General features: G+C 49.6%; 1 protein-coding gene across 2 annotated transcripts in view; it reads left to right on the forward strand.

The window, feature by feature from the left end:
* Col23a1 (collagen type XXIII alpha 1 chain) overlaps positions 1-22,629 on the forward strand; it is a 276,998-nt gene that overhangs the window by 236,504 nt on the left and 17,865 nt on the right. For both annotated transcript variants that reach the window (XM_040748557.1, XM_040748558.1), the window contains exons 6-14: positions 7,656-7,682; positions 9,016-9,042; positions 10,604-10,630; positions 16,159-16,275; positions 17,138-17,173; positions 18,893-18,919; positions 20,514-20,567; positions 21,811-21,873; positions 22,279-22,323. In XM_040748557.1, the coding sequence (XP_040604491.1) occupies positions 7,656-7,682; positions 9,016-9,042; positions 10,604-10,630; positions 16,159-16,275; positions 17,138-17,173; positions 18,893-18,919; positions 20,514-20,567; positions 21,811-21,873; positions 22,279-22,323 (423 nt within the window). The remainder of the gene's footprint in view (positions 1-7,655; positions 7,683-9,015; positions 9,043-10,603; positions 10,631-16,158; positions 16,276-17,137; positions 17,174-18,892; positions 18,920-20,513; positions 20,568-21,810; positions 21,874-22,278; positions 22,324-22,629) is intronic.

Genomic DNA, 22,629 nt, shown 5'->3' on the forward strand with positions numbered 1-22,629 from the left:
AAGAAAATTTAAAAAATAAACTGCCAGCAAGAAAGTTTAGAGAGGGCCTGGAGATGACTCTGCACTTAAGAGCACTGACTGTTCTTCCAGAGGACCTGGGTTCAATTCCCAGCACCCACAAGGCAGCTCACAACTGTCTGTAACTCCAGTCCCAGGGGATCTGATATCTTCACCCCAATGCACATAAAATAAAGGTTAAATAAATTATTTTAAAAAGAGAGAAAGTTTAGAGAACTGGACTGGGCTGGGCTGGGCTGGGCAGACTGGGAACGTCTAAATGGGGTTCTGCAGATCAGTCCACAGGGCACAATCCTCACAACATCTTCTGGTGTTTCAAGAAAAGCTGGGAACCCCTTTTTGCTAGTGATGTCGTGTTCTCTGCCTGTATTGTCCGGAAATCAAGGAAGGTCCATGCTGCTGATCCAGATAGGAGAGCTGGAGGGGGATCTTGGCGCTGTCTTGCCTCATGCTAAATTCTACCTCCAGTGCATTAAAGAGGGAAGGGGGTCTAGGAAATCATGTGTGAGTAGATAGGGCAGGACACAAGCAAGTACCCATCAGGCCTAGGGCACAGTAGGGACTTGGCCTGGCTGAGTTCTCCCATCAGGCCTAGGGCACAGTAGGGACTTGGCCTGGCTGAGTTCTCCCATCAGGCCTAGGGCACAGTAGGGACTTGGCCTGGCTGAGTTCTCCCATCAGGCCTAGGGCACAGTAGGGTCTTGGCCTGGATGAGTTCTCCCATCAGGCCTAGGGCACAGTAGGGACTTGGCCTGGCTGAGTTCTAGGGACTTTGCTGGTGAACAAGGAGAGAGAACACCACAGCTTCTGTCAGCCGTGAGCTGTCTCTGTCACTGGTCCCTGAGTCCACTGAGGAGCTGGAACCACACAGTGGTCTGCTTGGTGCTCAAAGGGTCCCCCAGCCTGTCTGCTGTGTCTAACTTTTCCCAGCACACAAGCATCTCAGACAGACACAGCCTACCTCCCCACTCCCATACCCCATTCCCCCACAGCCACTGGAAATCAAGGCCCCTTATCCCCTCCTCCCCAAAGAGGGGCAATTTTTCCCGATACCTGACAAGGTAATCATGTTTCTCCCCACCAAATACCAGTAATGGGTGAATAAGTAATTTAAGCAGATATTTGGGATCAGTTCAAAGGCTTAGTCCTTTAAATACCACCTCTTCCAGCCATAGTGTGTGATGGGGACATAGATGTAATTGCTTCCAGCCAACCCGGGCCACTCACCGAGCAAGTCCTCTCCACCAAATAGAAGCCAGCTGCTTTCATGGCTCAGCGTTCGCAGCTGAACGAGACCTAGGCCAAGGGTTGCACGCCCATGCCCCTACAGAGCTGGCAGGTCACTCCCCCAGGCAGCCAGTGGGTGTGAAGCAAGAGATTGTGGAACTAGGGCCATGGCCAGCTGAGAAGGCAGTAGAGTCCTGGGCAGGCAAGCTCAGTCCCGGGGCCGGGGACGCCTTCCTACTTCTCAAGACAACTCCAAACTCCTCACAGGGAAGTGAACTGCCAGGTTTTGTTTTCTTCTGTTTTGTTTTGTTTTGTTTTGTTTCAACATGGCTGCTAATTTGGTTGGTTTGAGGTTTCTGGTTGTGGTGGTGGTGGTGGGTTTTGTTTTTATTTTTTAACTTCATGGTTGTTACTTGACAAAGCCTCTAGCTTTTGACATTGCACAATGACATCATCATCTGTATATCTAATATTGTGTGTGTGTGAGAGAGAGAGAGAGAGAGAGAGAGAGAGAGAGAGAGAGAGAGAGAGAGAGAGAGAGAGAGAGAGAGAGAGAGAGAGAGAGAGAGAGAGAGATCAGAGGACGGTTTGAGGTAGCCACTTCTCTCCTTATACCATGTGGGTCTCAGGGATTGAATTCAGGTTTTCAGGCTCAACAGTGAGTACCTTTACCTTCAGAGTCACCCCACAAGCCATCATCTGTGCATCTAATACAAAGTTCACCCTTGAGAATGTGTGACCCGCTTACAAAAACATTGCCAAAAAAATCGAATTTTAAGTAACTTTACAATTTGATGTTGGGAGCATTCATGGCCGTCCTCCTCCACGTACAGCCTGGAGCTACAGCTTTCTGTGACTCGGGTGCAGAGACTACCCTGCAAAGCACCCAGACAGACCTAGGGTCTCTGGAAAAAGCAGCAGGCCACTAGCAGGGCACAGGCCACGGTTCCACAGCTGGCCCCCTCTTCCCTTGCCTTGGGGTAGGGAACTCGAGTTTGGGAAATTGTTAAAACCTAGGATGGACTGCAGTCCATGTGTACGCAAACAGCCAGGCCTGAGAAATCAGAACCATATGGGACTGACCTGCCTGGAGGGGGCTGCCCCTACTCCCGCCCACTGGCCAGCCCTGGTGAAGGCTGGGACAAGGCTCACAGAGCCTTCATGGACACTTCCCCAGGCTGGGACCTCAGACCCCACCAGCCTTGTAATTTGATGAATCGTCAACATCTGGGGCTTAATTACCAGGCCCTGAACTGATAATCCTGGTAAGCCCCCTCATCCAGGGGCCCTGTCCCAATGCATTTTGAGGGCTCCATTTCCCTAGCAGGAGCTGTCAACACTAATTACAGTAAGAAAGCAAGACAGCCTCCCAGCTCTAGTTGAGCAGAGCGGTTCTATATGCATCTAAACATTGCCGGTTTGTTGGTTTGGCTCTGTCCTGCCCATCTCAGGGAAAGTGAACCACAATAAGAAGGCCCCAACTCAGTCTATACATAGTCACACACACTGGAATCCTAGCAGCGGGAGCTGGAAGCAGGAGCTCAAGACCAACTATAGGAGGCTCTGCCTAGGGGAAAACAATAAAACAGGCTAGAGAGATGGTTCCGTGAGTCGAGCCACTTGCTGTCAAGCCTGATGACCACAGTCCAGTCCCCAAAACTCACAAAGTGGGAGGAAACAACGTCCCAAAAGTTGACCTCTGACCTCCACATGCGTGCATACACACTCACACAAATAAATAAACGCATTTTTAAAAACTAAAGCTGGAGAGATAGCTCAATAGTTAAGAATAGCACTGGCTGTTCTTTCAAAGGTCCTGAGTTAAGTCCCAGCAAACACGGTGACTCACAATCATCTATAATGGGGTCTGATTCCCTCTTCTGCCATGCAAGCATACATGCTAGTAGACCACTCATATACATTAAATACATACATACATACATAAATACATAAATAAATCTTTTGAACTGGAGAGATGGCTCAGCAGTTAAGAGCCCTGGCTGTTCTTTCATAGGTCCTGAGTTCAAGTCCTAGCAACCACACGGTGGCTCACAACCATCTATAATGAGATCTGGTGCCCTCTCCTGGCCTACAGGCATACATGCAGGTAGAGCACTGCATACATAATAAATAAATCTTCAAAAGAAGAAAATTAAGAAGGACCAACTCCCAGATAACCTCCATCCCCACTGCCTTCACCTTTGCCCTAGTGGAGACACAGAAAGTATCAGAGCCAGCCCTTGCCATCCGCAACATGAAGTAGATGGTTCCCACAGCTTTCAGTGGCTAATCATCTTGAGGTCCCCAGCAATGGAGCCTCCAGACCCCACAACCCAGACATACTTTGTCAGAAACCCTCTTTCTGGGGGCTGGAGAGATGACTCAGTGGTTAAGAGCACTGGCTGCTCTTCCACAGGAACCAGGTTCAATTCCCAGCACCCACGTGGCAGCTCACAGCTGTCTGTAATTCCAGTTCCAGGGCATCTAACACCCTCATATAGACATGCATGCGGGAAGAACACCAATGCACATAAAATAAAAATGAACAAATATTTTTAAAAAGAAAAAAACCCTCTTGCCATACTTTTTCTCAGTTCTCAAAAGATGGCTCCGTGGACCCTTACTTGGAAACATTCCAATGGCGCAGTGAAAGAAAGAGCCAAGGCCTGTAACTCCAGCTTCAAGGGATGCAGCGTCCTTCTGGCCTCTGCTGGTACACATACACATATTTTTTTTGTTTTTTTTCGAGACAGGGTTTCTCTGTGTAGCTTTGGAGACTGTCCTGGAACTAGCTCTGTAGACCAGGCTGGCTTCGAACTCACAGAGATCCGCCTGCCTCTGCCTCCCCAGTGCTGGGATTAAAGGCGTGCGCCACCAACGCCCGGCTACACATACACATAAGTAAGTATAAAACAAATCATTTCGTATAAATGGCCTCCTGTTATTTATCTGTTTATTTATGTGCTTTGCCTTCAGGTAGGCATGTGCTCCACACGCCTGCCTGGTGCCCATGGAGGCCAGAGGGCGTCAGATCCCTGGAACTGGAGTTACCAAGGGTTGTGAACCATTATGTAGGTTCTGGGAACCAAACTCAGATTCCCTGCAACAACATCAGCAAGTGCTCTTAACCACTGAGCCATTTTTCCAGCCCCAAATAATTTTTTAAAGTGTGCCAGGGGTAGTGGCTCACATCTTTAATCCTAGCATTTTGGAAACAGAAGCAAGTGGATCTCTGAGCCTGAGACCAACCTGGTCTACAGTAGTGAGTTCCAGGCCTTCCAGGGCTGTAGTGTGTGACCTTGAATCAAAAAGAAAAAAGAAAAAAAGTCAGTAGGTGACTCAGAAAGTCCCATGAAGTTCACTCCCAGTGCTGCCCCTGCCAGGGCCAATTTAAACACCGATTCCCTGTCAGATAGCCTGTAGCTACCCCCTGTCTTGCATTGATCTCGGAGAGGCAGGAAAAAGGGAGGCTGACCTGGGACCCAACTTGAACTTGTCGCTTGAGGGAACAGCATGCCTTATAGATAAGCTGAATTCCTGGCTGTCCTGGTCCCTGAGTGAGGCAGGAGACTGAGCCTGCCCGGGGCTTTGCTTTCGATTCATGTGCAGCCCGTGGTTTTATTTGCTTCTCGAACATCCAGAAACATCCGGGAGCCAGCTGATCTCCTCGAGGAAAAGCGACTTCAAGCAGAACTGAGACTTGTAAACAGCTGTGGGATTTCACGGAGGGCAGAAGGTGATGAAAACCTCTGGTGGATCCTACGGCTTTGATCAGGAAAGAGAGGGATCCCCCCAGGCAGGGTAGCAGGGGTCAGAGGAGGAATTTGAACCCAGGCTGAACAAGGCACTCCTTGGTGTTTCTTGCAGGAAATTCAAGAAGGGCAGGAGTAGCTGATGGTTGGTTCCCCGTTGTCTGGGGCAGGGGTGGGTTGTCTTGATGGGAGAGATACCCACCCCTAATCCTGTCACAAGAGTGTGCATCCAGCCAATCTGGGGCTCTGTCTTACCTTCACCAGCCTGACCACATAACAGCCAGATTTGTTCTGGAATTAACCAGTTCATCTCCTAGCTCTTCCCAGAGCCAGGCTTATGCCCTTTTCCAGCCCACGGGAATTCCTACTTTGTAAACAGTCCCTATAGCCTCATACCTGTGTTGTCTCAGGCAGGCCCTGAGATGGGAGGCAGGGGCACCCATGAAACTGGAAACCCACCAACTAGAAAATTATTTGGACAAGCCTTATGAGAAAGAAACCTACTTCACAGAGTGAAACTAAGTGTTAACTCCCGGGACTGCAGAATCTCTCCATGGACAAGTCTACAGATAGTGGACCATGGGGCATCAGTCTGAGAGAGGTAGAGGAGAGATGAGTAGTTTCCACACTAGGAAGTTTCACGGCTCAGAGCAACTCAGCCCTCCCCTTTCCACTTCCACCCTGCTGCAGGACAGAGGGGACATCAGAAGAACGTCATCAAGCCAGGCAGTTCCATCTGACTACAAAGTGGGATGTCTCTTCCTCTACCTATCTCTCAGCCCCAATCTTCAGTAGCCACCGACTCCCAGTAGCCACCCTCCGCCCAGCAGTCTCCTGGAGACACACCCACTCACCCAGAAGGGGCATTAATTCAGAGGCCTGGGGAGATCTTTCTTACCCCAGTCTCGTCAGAGATGATCCCAGAACCACCTCTGCAGGTCATGGCCATGGGTCAGCTCTGTCCTAAAGTTCAGGACCCTAGCACTCCCTGTTTCAGCCTTAGTTGAACCCTTCTCTGGCCACACCGCCCAACTTCCCTCACATTCCCCACATCCAAACTAGATCCGAATCCCCAGGCAGTATTTCCCCAAGTAGTTCTCCCTAACCATTTCCTCTACCCCCAACCCAAAGCTGAACTTGCCCCTTCTTGGCTGTGCCCTGCCAGGGCTCATTTATTATTCTGTCCCATTTCTCCTTCCTCCCTCGTGTGACAGGTTGACATCCCTCATCTGCAAATCTAAAATGCTCCAAAGTCAGAAACTTTTTGAGTGTCAGCATAAAAGCCCAGCTGGAAAATTCTACAGCATGACACTGTGCTTAGCAGACAGAATCATTAATATCATGCAAAATTACCTTCAAGATATGTGAATAACATGCAAATGAAATATAAAGTTGAAGATGACCTTGAACTTACAGATCCTCCTGCCTCCACTTGCTGCCTGATTTTTATGTGATATTGGGGATTGAACCCAGAACTCTGTGCATGCTAAGCAGACATCTACCAACTGAGCTGCAGTCACAGCCTGGAGCTCGGGTTTTCTGATGAGGAATGTTTGACCCAAGCATGCCCTGTTCCATGTCAGGCCTCACTCATGTGCTTGAGAGTCGGGGAAGAAACTTTCTTCTTGACTGTTGTAGAACTTGTGTAGAGCACACATTAACCATGTGTCACATGCAACCATCAGACTATATTGTCATGAACAGGGACAGATGACCTGACTCTAGGATGTCGAGAAACCTGGAAGGTTTCGTGGAAGAGGAGTAACCAAGCTAGAGAGAGTGGTGGTGCACACCTTTAATGGCAGCAGAGGCAGAGGCAGGCGGACCTCTGAGTTTGAGGCCGGCCTGGTCTACAGAGCCAGTTGCAGGATATCCAGGGCTGTTACACAAAGAAACCCTGTCTCAAAAAACAAAACAAACAAATGGACTGGAGAGATGGTTCAGCCATTAAGAACACTGGCAGCTTTTCCAGAGGTCCTGAGTTCAATTCCCAGCAACCACATGGTGGGTCACCAGCCATCTATAATGGAACCTGATGCCCTTACTGTCACATGCCACAGCAGAATACTTAGTCTTCCAGAGTCATCCAATCTAAGTGACAGCTACTCAAGTCAAGCTGGTTTAAGGGAAACCCAAGTGTACAAATGTGTGCAGGTCCACAGCAGCAGCAATACAGCTGTGAGCCCTCAGCACTGTTCTCTCTCTCTCTCTCTCTCTCTCTCTCTCTCTCTCTCTCTCTCTCTCTCTCCCTCTCTCTCTCTCTCCACATGGTGGGTGAAGGAAAAGAACCCCGTTTCCCCCTTAAGAGCACTGTTTGAAGCCCCAGGCATGATGCTCATGGCTCAGCTGGCCTTCCAGGCCTGCACCTGTCACCTTGACAAGAGAGCATGGTCATTGCCCACCCTCACCAGTCCCACCTAATGATGGGGAGAGGGCTTGAGAGAAGAACTGGGCTTCTGTTATCAGAGGAAGGGGTTGGGAGCGGCTGACTACACACAAAAGGCCCTTCCCCCATTCCCTACCCTGGCCACATGGCGTGTACCCTGACCTCAGGGCTCAGGACAGGGTTTGCTTTCTTGTCACTATGTAACGCACTGGGGATCTAAGACATGGAAGGAATGTTCCTGTGTGTAACCCCTTCTCTCTCTCATGTTCCAGGGACCTCTGGGTCTGGACGGAAAGCCAGTAAGTCACCACAACAGAACTAGGTGGTCCTAGGGTAGGACTGCGGCTGTGCCGCTATGGGGGTGGAGTGGCCATGGGACACCTGAAGGGATTGGGAATTTAGTTCAGCAGCTATAGTATAGCAAGACAAAGCCACTTGTCGTATGAGTTCAAGTCCATCTCCACCATCTGCCGTCTGAGCAACCATGGAGATGCCCTTCCCCCTTCTTGCCTCTAAGCATCCTCTCCCAGGGGATGTTAGGGAGTTACGGAGAACCACGGGTAGCACAATCCCTAGCATTTAGTCAGCCCTCAAAGTCTACAAGTCCATCCCAGCTGGCCCTAGACACAGAAGGTCTAATGCATCCTCAAGACTTCCCTCATGGGTAACAGGCTAAGAGGTTCTCAGTACCTGCTTCAGTAGCCCATATTCCACAGGCACCCTCAGCAGATGAACAAGGTTCACAAGGAAATATAAGCACAATTAAATAAATAACAGGGTGTGGGCAAACAGGCAGGCAAATAGGCGTACTGGTAGGTGGGTGGCGGATGGATGGATTAATGGATGGGTGGACAGATGAATGGGTGGTTGAAAGGATGGATAGGCAGGTAGATAAGTGGATAAATGAGTGCATGGATGGGGTTGAGAAGATGGATAGGCAGGTAGGTGGATATATGAGTGGATGGATGGATGGATGGATGGATGGATGGATGGATGGATGGATGGGTGGGTGGGTGGATGGGTAAGCAAATGAGTGAATGTCTGGATAAATGAGCGGATGGGTAGATGGGTAGACTAATAGATGAGTGGACAGATGAATGGAACAGATAAACGGGTAGGTAGATGATGGGTAGGTAAATGGATGAATGCATGCATGAATGAGCGAGTAGATGAGATAAGTAAATGAATACATGTATGGATAAATGGGGGGTGGCTGGGTGACCTATTGAAGAATAGATGGATGGAGCCTAAAATTCAAGGGGCTGCTGCTCATAAAGGCTGCTCTTAAAGTGTTCTGGAGACTAGATGGAAACTCTGGACAATGGCCTCCTCCCCTGTAGAGACAAGGCATGGAATATGTGTGCCCTCTAGGCAGAAAAACTAGTGTATGCACCATTTTCCTACTCAGAGGATGCCTGTGGACCCCTGCTGCTGACCCCCACACCCTCACCTCCATCTTGCTGAGGACAGGTGTGGAGCTTCCAGAGACAGAAAGGGTAGCTTGACAGGCCTGTGTAGTGTCCCACTCAGATGCCCACACGTCCCTCTGCCCTCGCAGCCGTGAGTCAGCCAGAGTGGAGCAGCCTAGCTCACCTCACTCATGCCTGTTCTTTCTCTGTCTTCCTTACCCAGGGACTTCCGGGCCCCAAGGGGGAAAAGGTAAGTGCAGTTGGATGCTGTTCGGATACTATGTGCTGATGAAGGATGCCAGCAGCCAACTCTAAACCTCAGTTCCAGAGTGGAGAACTGAGCAAGTCAGCCCACCACCCCCAAGCCTCCAATTCCCCATCTGTAGAGTGGAGCAAACAATGCCTGTCTCCAAAAAGGGTCACAAGCTTATATACCATATGCTGGGAGGATTGGATCTGGGTTCTGGTGTCCCAGCAGAACATAACAAAGACAGTTTGTGAAGTGAACTGGAGCCTAGAGAGCTTAGAGCATGAACGATGATGGTGGATGGTGTGTCTGTGGGGAAGACACCATTTGATGGGCACAGATGGCAAAGAGCTATCTCAGGCAACCGCTCATGAAGTAGATGGATGGACTGATGGGTGGATGGATGTGTAGGTAGAGGAGCAGAAAGATGAATAAGTTAGTAATTAGATGAGTAAACAAACAGATGGATATAAAGATGGCCCATCCACTAATAGACAGATGCAGCCTAGACTCCAAAGAGCCACTGCCCTTGAAGGGACATAAAATCTGACAGCTCCGCCAGGCAGTGGTGACGCACACCTTTAATCCCAGCACTCGGGAGGCAGAGGCAGGTGGATCTCTGTGAGTTTGAGGCCAGCCTGATCTACAGAGTGAGTTCCAGGACAGTCAGGACTATTTCACAAAGAAACCCTGTCTCAAAAAAAAAAAAAACCTCTGACAGCTCTGGGCAATGGCCCCTTTAGTACTTGGCATTAAACATAGGACATAGGGCCAACCAAGCTTCTTGGAAGGAAGCAGAAGAAATTTGCATGGACATGATGGTGGAATCTGGAGGAAGAGGTGCCAGAGCAGAGCTCAGAGTGGCAGATCTAAGTGAGGCCCTTAGAAGCCGCGTGCCGCTATGCCTTAGTGATGTGGCCACTCGGGGACAACCAATCAGTGCCCCTCGCTACCAGCAGGGCTGAGAACGCCATGCAAAGACACGGGACCTGGTGGCTCAGCAAGTCGCCCAGCTGTGAAGACCTCAGTTTGTCCATCTGTATTAAAGCAGCTTCACAGAGCTATGGGGAGGTCTCATGAGGTCATGGTCTGAACGGTCTTTGTTGGAGGGCGGATGAGACACTGGTGCAGCTGGTAGGTATTGTGATTGTCTTCTTGGCAGGTTCTGACTGATGCCACCAAAGCCATAGAAACTACTCTGGGGCTGCATAAGCCATTTCAACGCTCATGGCTTTATTGTCTCTCCCTAGTCCAGGATTCAAAAGTTTCGAGAGGACACAGTGGAAGCAGCTGCCCACAGGCCACACTGTGCCTGAGATCTTGAATGTCTGAGGTGCAGCCACAGATGAGGAACTGCCTGGCTTCAATATGCTGGCTATGTGACCATGGGCATATTACTTAACCTCCTTGAGTCTCACTGTCCTCATTGGAAATGAAGATTCAAAACAAGGCCTGCCTATTTTTTCCCTTAGAATTTATGCCAAGCACAGAAAGAATGTTCAAGAGGAAATGTGGAAAAATAATGTAATCAGTGGCCATTGATTTCCCTGTGTTTGGTTCCCAGGGTGCCCCAGGAGACTTCGGCCCGCGGGTAAGAATGGAGCACGACCTCCCTCACCCACTACACATGGTTTGTTTAATATTATTATTATAAGGCATTTCTAGCTTTTCTTTGGGGGTCCCAGCTCACCACAGCTTATCCCAGAAAAATTCGAGTGAGACAACCCTTTCCCCCCCCCACCGTGGGAACCCCCAGGTATCCTGTCCCAACTGAGGCTGTTGCCTCCCACACAAATGACAGTTATCTGGTGGACATCCCGATTGTCATTCTCGTCACCATGGTGACCAGACAGTGGAGTTAGCCCTAGTCCCAACCAGATGCTGACCGTGTCACAAGACATCTGGCACTCAGGAAGAGTGAAGGTCCTGAGGTCAGCCCTGTCACCTCCCAGACCCACAACTTTGACAAGTCACTTTTCCCAGAGATTCAGACCCAGATTCATTATGACCATAAATGTCAGTAGCTGACAGCAGCACTCAGCATAGAGACAGGAGACAAGTGCCCCTCCAGCCTACCTGTGTCCCCTGGGTCCAGGAACCTATAAGTGCTAAATCTTAGGAGGTCCCTAAAAGTGGGTCTTGTCAGAGGAGCACTTGAGTAGCCCTAGAAAAGTTGTCCCTACCATTTCCAGAATGTTCTGGGCAGAGTACCCTGAGTGCAGAGACTCAGAGGTAGGCATTAGCTGCCCAGAGAAGGACTGCGTCACGTGAAAGGCTCCAGGCCCCAAAACATCTTACACAAAGGCCTCTTACTCACATCAGCAGTCTGTCATCTTAGAGCGGGGCTGGGTTGGGAACAAGGGAGCTGCCTGGACCCAGAGAACACCATCTGGCTGATGAAGAGAGGGGAGGAGAAAGGGCAAGGCACACAGGCCGGGCTTTGTGGTCCAGGTGGTCGAGCAAGACCCAGCTCTGCAACGTCAAGGCTCAGAGCCCAGATTTTATAAAATGACAACGGTGGGTCCCACAGTCACAGGGTGTTTATTGTGATAACAAGAGCTGGAGCAGGCAGGGGGATACGGCAGGCTGAGTTTCGATGGGCAGAGAAGTCCCTTGTTGGACCATTGACGGAGGTCAGGACCAAGGCCACAGAGGTGGTGAGATGTCTCTGAAGTCAAAGAAAGGATATTTCCCTTACTCTGTGGCTGCTGGGGGAAATGCTGGTTTCAGATGGGATTTGTGAAAGTTAATCTTCCCGGTGGGAATGCCCCGCCTGCAACAACCAGGATCCATCTGGTCCTAAGTTCACCAAACAGAACATTTCTCCCAAAGTGTCTTGCCTTCCCAGGGGTAGCCTGCCTCCTGTCATGGTATTCCAGACACTTGATCCCTAACTCCCCTCCCCACAGAAGGGCTTTGTGACTTGAAAGGACAATTCATCCTTCTCTGTCATGGTCCCCGGAGTTAGCCAAGGTCTCTCCTATGGTTGAAGGCAGAGTGTTCTAGGGGCCCAGGTGATGACACCCCTTACAAGGTTATTGTTGATGTGTCTGTTCCCACTCATCTGGGAAGCAGACACGTGTGACTTCCCATGCATCCTGGGGCTTCCTCCCAATTTGGCAGTGGGTTCTTAGAGATGCTTCTGGGAGCAGCTTTCTAAGAAGCCAGAAGTAACAGCTATCACACCTGTTAGGAGCTTCACCCAGTATGGTCCCAGCATCACACCACCCCTGTTCTGTTCTGTTCTGTTCTGTTCTGTCCTGTCCTGTCCTGTCCTGTCCTGTCCTGTCCTGATCTGATCTGTTCTGTTCTGTTCTATCCTGTCCTGTCCTGTCCTGATCTGTTCTGTTCTGTTCTGTTCTGTCCTGTCCTGTCCTGTCCTGTCCTGTCCTGTCCTGTCCTGTCCTGTCCTGTCCTGTCCTGTCCTGTCCTGATCTGTTCTGTTCTGTTCTGTTCTGTTCTGTTCTGTCCTGTCCTGTCCTGTCCTGTCCTGTCCTGTCCTGTCCTGTCCTGTCCTGTCCTGTCCTGATCTGTTCTGTTCTGTTCTGTTCTGTTCTGTTCTGTTCTGTTCTGTTCTGTTCTGTTCTGTTCTGTTCTGTTCTGTTCTGTTCTGATCTGTCCTGTCCTGTCCTGTCCTGTCCTGTTCTGATCTGTTCTGTCCTGTTCTGTTCTGTTCTGATCTTCTGTTACGGGAGTGGAGAGGTGGGTGTTGGTAATTTGGCACACCCAGCCACAAACTGCCTTTCTCTGGGCTGCGTCAGGTGGCTTTGCCTTGTGATTTTTGCAGTCCTCTCCTACTTTCTGACTGCACTGCCTGTTTGCCACGGCTCAACGCAGGCTTTATAAGTAGAGATCATCGTGGGTACAATCTCCATGTCCTCAAGGTAGATTGGCGGAGTGAGGGGGCCTGGCCTGCTGGTTTGCTGTGCTCCCCAACCCCTCCCTACTCATCCTGTGTTTTCAGGGCCAGACCTCAGCCATCCAATCCTGGAAAGAGAGGGGGAAACGGTTAGGGGAAGAAAATAAAGTGGCACACGCCTTACTCCAAGTAGCAGGCGGCAGAGCAGGCAGTACTCTGTGAGTTCAAGGCTAGTCTGGTCTACATAGCAAGCTCTGAACAAGCCAAGGCTAGTTCTACATAATGGGACTTTGTCTAAAAAAAAATAGAAACACAAGCCTGTACAGGAGTCAAAACTTCTTTCTATCTTGGTAAATCAAGTCCAAGCCAGGAGTACCCAGTCTGGAGCCTCGGAGCTATGAGCAAATGAACGGGGAGGGGCAGGGGTAGAATCCTTCTGGATTCAGTGCTGAATGAAATAGGAATGTCCTCTCATCGTTACTGACTTCAGACAACCTAATGGCAATGCTAATTTTGGGTCTAGACTCTCTGATCAGGGCCCTGGCCACGCCATACTGAGCAGGAAATCTGAGTGGAAGCCCTAGGGAGCTGCCAGGCATTTATTTATTTATTTATTTATTTATTTATTTATTTATTTATTGAGTATGGCCTGTAGTTTGCTAAAGAGGTGAGCTCTCTCCTGGTGAGGGGGAGGAGACGCAGCTTCAAAATAATATCTGAAAAAGACCAGTGGCAGCTCTGGCATGAGGTCCAAATCCCTAGAACTGAAACAAAGTGCCCAGTGGGTGTGGCAGCCCGCCTGCAATTCCAGCTTCAGAAGGCAGAGAAGATCCCCACAGCGAGCTGGCTAGCAAGACTAGCCTCATGGACTGAGCTCTGGCTCTGAGTGAGAGACCTCAGCCCAACGAATAAAGTGGAAGAGCTGCTAAGGATGATCCTGACATGGACCTCGAGCCTCCACACGTATGCCTGCACACATATGTGCGTCCATGTGTGCGTGTATACACGCGCGTGCGCATGCGCGCGCGCGCGCGCGCGCGCACACACACACACACACACTGGGAAAAAAAACTAAAAATAGAAGCTGGAAAGTTGGCTGATAGATGAAGAGCACTGACTGCTCTTCCAGAGGACCCAGGTTCGATTCCCAGCACCCACGTGGCAGCTCACAATCATCTTTAACTCCAGTTCCATAGAATCTAATGATGTCTCCTGACCTCCATGGACACCAGACACACTGGTGCATAGACATACATGTAGTGAAAAAACATATTAAATAAAGGAAAATTAATTTTTAAAAAACCTAAAAATAATACTGGACATGATAATGCATGCCTTTAATCCTAGCAGTCGGGAGACATGGGTAGGTGAATCTGTGTGAGTTCCAGGACAGCCAGGGCCATACAAAGAAACCCTGTTGCCCTGGTAACAAAAGACTCAGTTTTTCTTAGTTTAGTAGCCCTAAATAAATGATTGCCTTCCCCACCCCCGGCACTTCATCTGCATGAGGGGAGACAGCTTGGCCCTGGCCAGCTGTTCACGGAGGCTGCATTAGACCATCTTCACTCTCCAGGAAGTGCTTGCTGGACTCACATAAGGCTTTTTCCTTTCTTTGTTGTCAGAAGTCAGGAAACACTGTGCCGTGACCTGTGCCAGTCACACTGTGTGCTTCGTTTCTTGCAGCACAGGCCATGAAGTGGGGGTTTGGCATGCCTGAGGTCTGACCTGGTACTAACACCAGTTAGATAGTCAGGGATTCTGTGCGACCTAAGACTGTGTGGCTCTTCATTGCCTGCTGTTATTATTGTCTTTTTATTTTGCAATCACTGTAAATTCACTTGCATGCATAGTAAGTAATTCCCTGTGTACTTTTCATGCAGTTGTGCCTAAGGTGACGTCGAGCACCACTGTGGTCCAGCCTGTCAGTCTGGAAGCTGATGGTGATTTAACCCACCAGCCATACTCAGATTTCCTCGGTTTACACGTACTTGTGTGCACACGAGTGTCTGTGCTTGAACATGACTGTGTGAGTATGAGTGTATGTGTCTAACTGTGTGTGCACAGTCAAGTGTATGAACCGGTGTAGATGAGTGTGTGTAAATGTGTGTGCTTGACTGGGGGTACATGAGTGTGTGAGATTGTGTGAATGAGTGCGTGTCAGTATATGTGCTTGACTGTGTGTATGCATGGGTGTATGTGTATGAGTCTGTGTGAATGTGTGTATGAATGTGTGTGTGTGTGTGTGTGAGTGCATGTGTGTGTGCAGGTATTTTTTTCTTCTATGCAGTGTTAACATATATGGACTCGTGAAACCCACACAAAGATCCCTCATGCTCTCCTTTCCTACATAGGATCACTTCCTGCCCTCATCCCTAGCCTCTGGCAACCACTAATTTCCACCTGTTTAACTTTTCCATTCAAGAATATCAGGTGCTCGGCACATACCTTTAATCCCAGCACTCGGGAGGCAGAGGCAGGTGGATCTCTGTGAGTTTTAGGCCAGCCTGGTCTACAAAGTGAGTTCCAGGGCAGCCAGAGCTGTTACACAGAGAAACCCTGTCTTGTAAAATAAAAAATAAAATACCAGGTTGACCTTGAAATCACAGAGATCCACCTGCCTCTGCCTCCCAAGTGCTGGGGATAAAGGCCTGTGCCACCGCTGTCTGACTCTGGAACCCATTTTGTTATTCAGGCTGGCCTTAAGTTTACAGTGATCCTCCTGTCTCAACCTCCCAAGTGCTGGACTTTGCCTGTTCCTTTTTTGTTTACTGCTGGATGAATGACATGGCATAATATGACACATGGCTCAGCCTCTTGCCTGTGGGAGGATATTTTGAGAGCTTCCATTTTGGGCACTTACAAAGAAAACCACTGCAAATATCCACCTGCAGTTGTGTGTGAGCATAAAATAAACGCCCACTCATGCATGCCTGCCACTTTTAATGCAACAAGAGAGGACCAACAGGGATGTTCTTGTCAGAGACACTCTGTCTTACCCACCCAGCACATGTCATTTCCGCTCCTGACAACAGATCCAGGCTTCAGATGTAGAGAAGGTGGCAGCAAGGTCCTATTGGGTCTGTTCCACAAAGGTCCCCTCCTGCAGCTACCAAGAAGCAACCAGAGCCCAATATCAAAGCCTTGTGGCTGCCTTAAGGGCTGTGGAAAAGGAAGGCATGGGGTTGCCCATCTGAAAAAGCCTCTTTCTGGAAGCTAGACCCCCTCACCCTCGGGGTCAAGTCCAGCCATATGTCTTTCAGGGAGCCCAAGGGCAAGATGGAGCTGCAGGACCACCTGGGCCCCCTGGACCACCTGGAGCCCGGGGCCCTCCTGGTGACACTGGGAAGGATGGCCCCAGAGGAGCTCAAGGCCCAGCGGTAAGAGAAGACATGGAACTGAGGCCTCCAAGGACTGGTCCTATGTTGGCGCACACTCTGAACCCTGATCCCCAGAGCCGACTCCAAACCAGCTTTATTCTTAGTAGGCCCAACACCAACCATTACCCAATGCACACACTCAACCTAGACCCAACTCTAACCCCAAGCCCACCCACAGCCCATCTCAGACCCTTATGCCAACCAACCCTTCAGTCTGACACAGAGCTGCTTCCTAGCCCTAATCAGGACCTTGACCTCAAATCCTGTCCCGTGCTCCAGCTCAGACAGTTATCCAGACTCTACCCCTAAGCCTGACCCCATGCCCAAGTCTAACCCTAAAAGACCAGTGGACCCAACCTTGAGTTGCAAGCTCAGTCTAAATCCTCACCCCAGCTCTGACCCAGATACCCACAGGTGAGCCCTTTATCTGCAATTCTCCACCAACCCCTATTCCTCTCCCTATCCCCTCTCCCTCAATACTAACCAGTGTGCCTCAGTTTCTCCCCAAGGTCATGAGAGGCCAGTCCACAGAAAATAGTTCTCTCATCCTAGCCCAGAGACTCTAATTGGTCCTTCCCTCCAGTGCAGAACCTCTACTAGACTGCCACCAGGGGCTCCTATTGGGCAGGTCCTCTCAACTGGCTCATCCATCCATTGTCACATTGGGTGCATAACTCCCAAAGCCTCAACCTTCCCATCTGTGAAGTGGGAACAATAACAACCAAGTCTCAGGGTTGAAAGGTGAATTTGGGTGCTCTACTTAGAACCCTTGCTCTAAGGGCTCATGTCCTGGCATGATGTTCAGGCTCAGTTAATGTGACATCCTTGGGTCACTCACTGATATTTTCACATACCTCCCTAGGGTCCCAAAGGAGAGCCTGGACAAGATGGCATGATGGTGAGTGTCCGGCTGTTTACAAGGCTGGAGTACAGGGGTGTGTCTCCCAGAGGTGGAAGCCTCTTTCCCACTCTAAAAGCTACTTTCTTCATTGCTGTGACAAAGCACATGGCAAAGGAGACTTAAAGTGAGAAAGACTGATTTCTGCTCATAGTCTAAGGGTGCAGTCCACGGTGGGGACGGTGTGGTGGCCAGAGCATGAGGCAGCTGGTCCATCATGGTGGGGACGGTGTGGTGGCAGGAGGTGGCTGAGGCATGCGTCACAGTGTGTCTACATCCAGGAAGCAGAGAGTTATGAATGGGTCACCTCCATTTATCCAGCTCAGGACCCCAGTCCACAGGGCAGTGTTGTCCCTTTTAGTGGACCGTCCCTCTTCAGTTGAACCTTCTGGAAACGCCCTCACAGACATACCTGGAGGTGTGTCTCCATGGTGATTTGATTCTGAATCAAGGTGACGAGATAAACCCTCACACCATCACATAACCACACCAGGATTATGTAGGTGTGGATGCTTGTGTGCCTATCCCTCTGCCCACAATGGGGATGTGGATGGGCAGTCAATGCCTGAACAGAGTTCTAGAACCTTCCTGGGCGAGAGTCTGCAGTTCACTTTCCACCTTTCGAGCCCTGACACAGCCACTGTCAAGGCACAAGAAGTCTGTCCTAGAATTTGACTGAGCATCCCTGCTCCTAGCCATGCCTGCCTCTTCCTCTGGGATGTGGTGTCACCCTTGATAAAAGGAAAATGGCAAGACAGACCCAGGAGTACTAGGAATGCTCAGTGTTCTTAACCACTGAGCCATCTCTCCAAGACTCATATATAACTTTCAGAATGACTTTTTTCCCACATTTAGCACAGTATCTAAGTTTTTAGATACGTTAGAATTTTGTTCCTTTTTTCTTTTGTTTTCTTTTGGGGGGGTTTGTTGCTTAGGTTTGGGTTTTTCTTTTTATTTAATTTATTATCATTTTATTGTTTTGTGTATATAAATCTTTAGCCTGCATATAAATTTGTGTACCACATGGGTACCTAGTTCCCTTGGAACCCTGAAGAAGGCTTCAAATCCCTTTGCACTGTTTTGGGGGCTTGGGAGATATTGTTGTTTGTTTGTTTTCTGTGTGTTGTTGTTTTGTCTGTGTGATGATGTCAGATTCCCCTGAAACTGGAGTTACAGACAATTGTGAAGCACCACGTGGGTGCTGGGAATTGAACCTGGGACCTCTGGAAAAACAGCCAGTGCTCTTAACCACTGAGCCGTCTCTCCAGCTCCCTGGGCTTTCTTTTCATTAGTTTTGGGTCTTGTTTTTGTTTTCCTTTCTTTTATTTGGGGCTTGAGTTCTTTATTTTTATGGTGTGTGTGTATGTGTGTGTGTGTGTGTGTGTGTGTGTGTGTGTGTGTGTGTGTGTGTGTGTGCCTGTATATGTGTATGGGCACACACACACCACACCACCAGCATAGAGGTCAGAGAACAACTTGGAGACATTGATTCTCTCCTCCTATGTGGATCCCAGGGATTAAACTAAGATCGTAAGGTTGGGCAGCAAGTTCCTTTACTGGTTGAGTCATCTCACCAGCCCTGATTTGGGTTTCTTGAGACAAGGTCTCATGTATCCCAGACTGGCCCCAAATTCACTATGTAGCCAAAGATGACCTTGAACCCTGACCTTCCTACCTTCACACACACACCTGTCTAACACCTCTCTTCTCTTGTTCCAGGGCCCCAAGGGACCTCCAGGACCCAAGGTGCGTACTCTGTTGGTTGGCCCCACTTCCCAACCTCTTCTCCCAACTTCCCCAGTGAAACTGAGGCAGTGAGATCAGGAGACCCAGTTCAAATGAGAGACAGGTTACTGTATGTTAGATCTCAGTTTACTCACCTGTTAAATGGGGGCATGGCAGACCTTTCCTACCTTGACTTCACATCAGACTGTGAGGGTTCATTCATAAGACATCTTGGCTATTTGGGTTTGTTGTTGTTTTGGGGGTCTTGAGGGGTTTGTATGGTTGTGTGTTTCTTTGGGTTGGTTGGTTGGTTTGTTTGTTTTGGTGGTGGTGGTGTTTTGAGACAGGATTTCTCTGTGTAGCCCTGGATATCCTGGAACTCACTCTGTAGACCAGGCTGGCCTTGAACTCAGAGATCTGGCAGCTGGGATTAAAGGTATGTGCCACCACTGCCTCATACTGTTTTTAAAAAACAAACAAACAACTTTATTTTCTACGTAATTTTAGGTTCGAAGCAAAATTGAGGGGAAGATACAGAGCTTTCTTGTATGGTGCACGCGCACACACACACACACCCTGCACACACTGGCCCAGCCCACCCCCACACAGCAGCCTCACACCCCACCACCTCTGCCTCTCATGTGTATAGTTTTTGGGGCTTCCCTTATTGTCAGCATCCCCTGTCAGAGCAGTACATGTGTCACAATTGAAATCACAATGACACATTGTCCCCAAAGTCCACAGTTCACAGGAGGGTGCCTAATGCGGGACAAATGCATAATAACTTGTGCCCTCCAGTAACATAGCTAACAATAATTTCACTGTCTTAAAAATCCCTTTTGATGACTAGGCAGTGGTGGCGAATGCCTTTAATCCCAGCACTCGGAGGCAGAGGCAACTGGATCTCTGTGAGTTCTATACCAGCCTGATCTACAGAGTGAGTTCCAGGACAGCCGGTGCTACACAGAGAAACCCTGTCTCAAAAAGCCAAAATAAAAAATCCCCTTTGCTAGGGATTGGGGAGATGGTCCAGTGGGTAAAAGTGATTGCTCTTTAAGCATAAGGACTTGAGTTCGAATCCCCAGCACCCAAAGGAAAAGCCAGGCATGGCTGTGTGTCTGTAACGTCAGCATTTGGAGGCAGAAACAAGTGAACCCGAAAGCTTCACAACCATCTGAGATTAAACAAGCTTCAAGATACACTGCCCCATGCTCCAGAAGGCTGCCCCAGGTGCCCCCCCCCCCCCCGTCTCCTCCCAGCCCTTGAGCACTTCTAGGCACAAAGCCTTCTGGTTTTTGCCCTTGTGTCTGTTCAGGCTCTGGTCCCTAAGGATGCTCACCAGCTGTTTGCTGAATCAGCGAATTTACTCCCATTCACTTGTCCATCCTGTGTCTCAGAAGCCTCCTGAAGCTGGTTCTAGGCTGCTTGTAGGAATTGAGATGGTTCTGACTCAGACTCTGCCTTAGAGGGTTAAGTTCGGGGAGTACCTGCCACTAGTGCCTGGACCAAACAAGTGTGCAGTGAGTCTAGAGCAAGTAGGGACCAGCTGGACCACTCAAAATGTGGCCAACATGTCTACCTGTGATGGCTTCAGTCTCAGCTGTTATCTTCTCAGGGAGATGATGGGATGCCCAGCCAGCCAGGACTCCCTGGACCCCCAGGGCCCAAGGTAAGTATAGACCCTCTTCCTCCACCCTCCAAAGTTACCGTCTACGGTATGCCCCTATCCTGGCCCTTTCACATCCTGGGGCTGTGGGCCAATGCCCAGGACAGGCCAGAGGGAGGAAGCAGTGGGCCCCAGACACCCTGGCAGCAGCTTGTGTCTCACCCAGGCCATCTGTCTCCCCTAAGTCCTCTTGGTTCCCACCTTACTTCCTCCACCCCCTGCCTAGTGCCAAGCTAGGAATAGGATGTTATCTTCACACCTTGGTCCCCAAACTCTGTCACAGCCACCATGCCCTAGCCAGCCTTACTCCAAAATGTCCCTTGGACCAAGCATGGTGGTATACACCCATAATGTCAGCACTCAGAGCCTGAGACAGGAGGATCTGAGTTTGAGGCTAGCCTAGGCTGCAAAGTGAGACTCTGACTCAAAAAAAAAAAAAAAAAAAAAAACAAGACGCTGAAGAAATGGATGTCAGTAAAACACCTGCCTTGCAAGCACGAGGACATGAATACATGAATGATCCCCAGCACTCCAAGAGAAGCAGGCGGATCTCTGTGAGTTCTAGGAAGCCAGAGCTGACTCAAAAGCTAAATTTACGTTGGTGGCGCACGCCTTTAATCCCAGCACTCGGGTGGCAAAGGCAGGCGGATCTCTGTGAGTTCGAGACCAGCCTGGACTACCAAGCGAGTTCCAGGACAGCCTCCAAAGCCACAGAGAAACCCTGTCTCGAAAAACCAAAAAAAAAAAATAAAAATAAAAAAATAAAAGTTTATTTATTTAAGAGAGCAAGCATGGTAGCTCCTCAGCAGTGAGGAGGTGGGCCCACAGCTCCCTGGGGTTTAGTGGCTGCCAGGTTTACCTATGTAGCGATTTCCAGGCCAGGGAGACATATCCTGTCTCAAAAACAAAAACAAAGAAACTCTGGGTGGTGCTTAAGGAATGGCACCCAGAGGTCCCAACATCCACACATATGTGTGCACACATGTGCACCTGCACATACACACACACACACACACACACACACACACACACACACACACACAGTCTCTTGAGCTGCCCCAGGTTTGTGCCAAGACCCAGACCAGAAGGGGATGGTTATGGTCCAAAATCCCTGGGGCTAGAGAGAGACTTTATCTCTATCCCCCAACCCAGGAGGGCCACCCTCACCAGGAGGTCTAAGCACAAGGCCCCCGTGCCTCCGGGTTAGCACTTCTGCTTGCTTTCACTGATAATTTCTCCATTTCAGGGTGAGCCAGGGGATATGGGCCCCCAAGGAGAGAATGGAGTGGACGGTGCCCCAGGACTGAAGGTGATATCACAATGCTCTGCCCAGTACTGAAGACCCCACTGATACTGTCACCCAGTCACCAGGGGACGATGTGATCTTACCCCCTTAATTTGTACTTTTAAAAGTTCCAGAGGTCCTGGGCCAGGAGTCCCCTGTGACTCACAAGCAGTGGTCTGAGGAATGGTGGCCCATAGCTCAGAGCCAGCAGCAAGACCTCACTTAGGCTCAGCTCTGGGGTCAGCTATCATGTAGTCTTGGGCTCCTGGGCCTCAGAATCTCCACTACTACTCAGTGCAGAAGGCTGTTCTTATACACCGGCTGTGAGGTCCCAGTGTATTGACCTGGACTCTTTGGGGAAGAGGGGACCAGAGGTAAGATAGGGCATAAGAATCTCACGCACCAGCAAGCTTCTATGTGTCTCCACAGGGGGAGCCCGGCCACCCAGGTGCAGATGGATCCCCAGGACCCCGGGTAAGCAGCATCCCTTCTGGTCACACCGGTGAGAATCCAGGGTCCCAGTAGCTTCAGAAGCCCTTTGTCCCCAACAGGGGTTCCAAAGGATTGGTGAAGCAACAAGGCCTAGGGGCATCTTGTTTCTTAAAATTTTTAGTGATTGTAAAATTTTTCATAACACATGCCTACAGTGAAAATGAAAATATGGATTATAAAGGGAAGAATCCCACTTGCTGTTAAGTAAGAGCTCTCTCCCTTTCCAGGTAACTATATACTCTTCTAGAATCTTGTTCCCATATTCAAACATTAGTCTTCAGTTTATCA

This window comes from Mesocricetus auratus, unplaced genomic scaffold (assembly GCF_017639785.1).
Source record: "Mesocricetus auratus isolate SY011 unplaced genomic scaffold, BCM_Maur_2.0 Super-Scaffold_100007, whole genome shotgun sequence".
Classification (NCBI taxonomy): domain Eukaryota; kingdom Metazoa; phylum Chordata; class Mammalia; order Rodentia; family Cricetidae; genus Mesocricetus; species Mesocricetus auratus.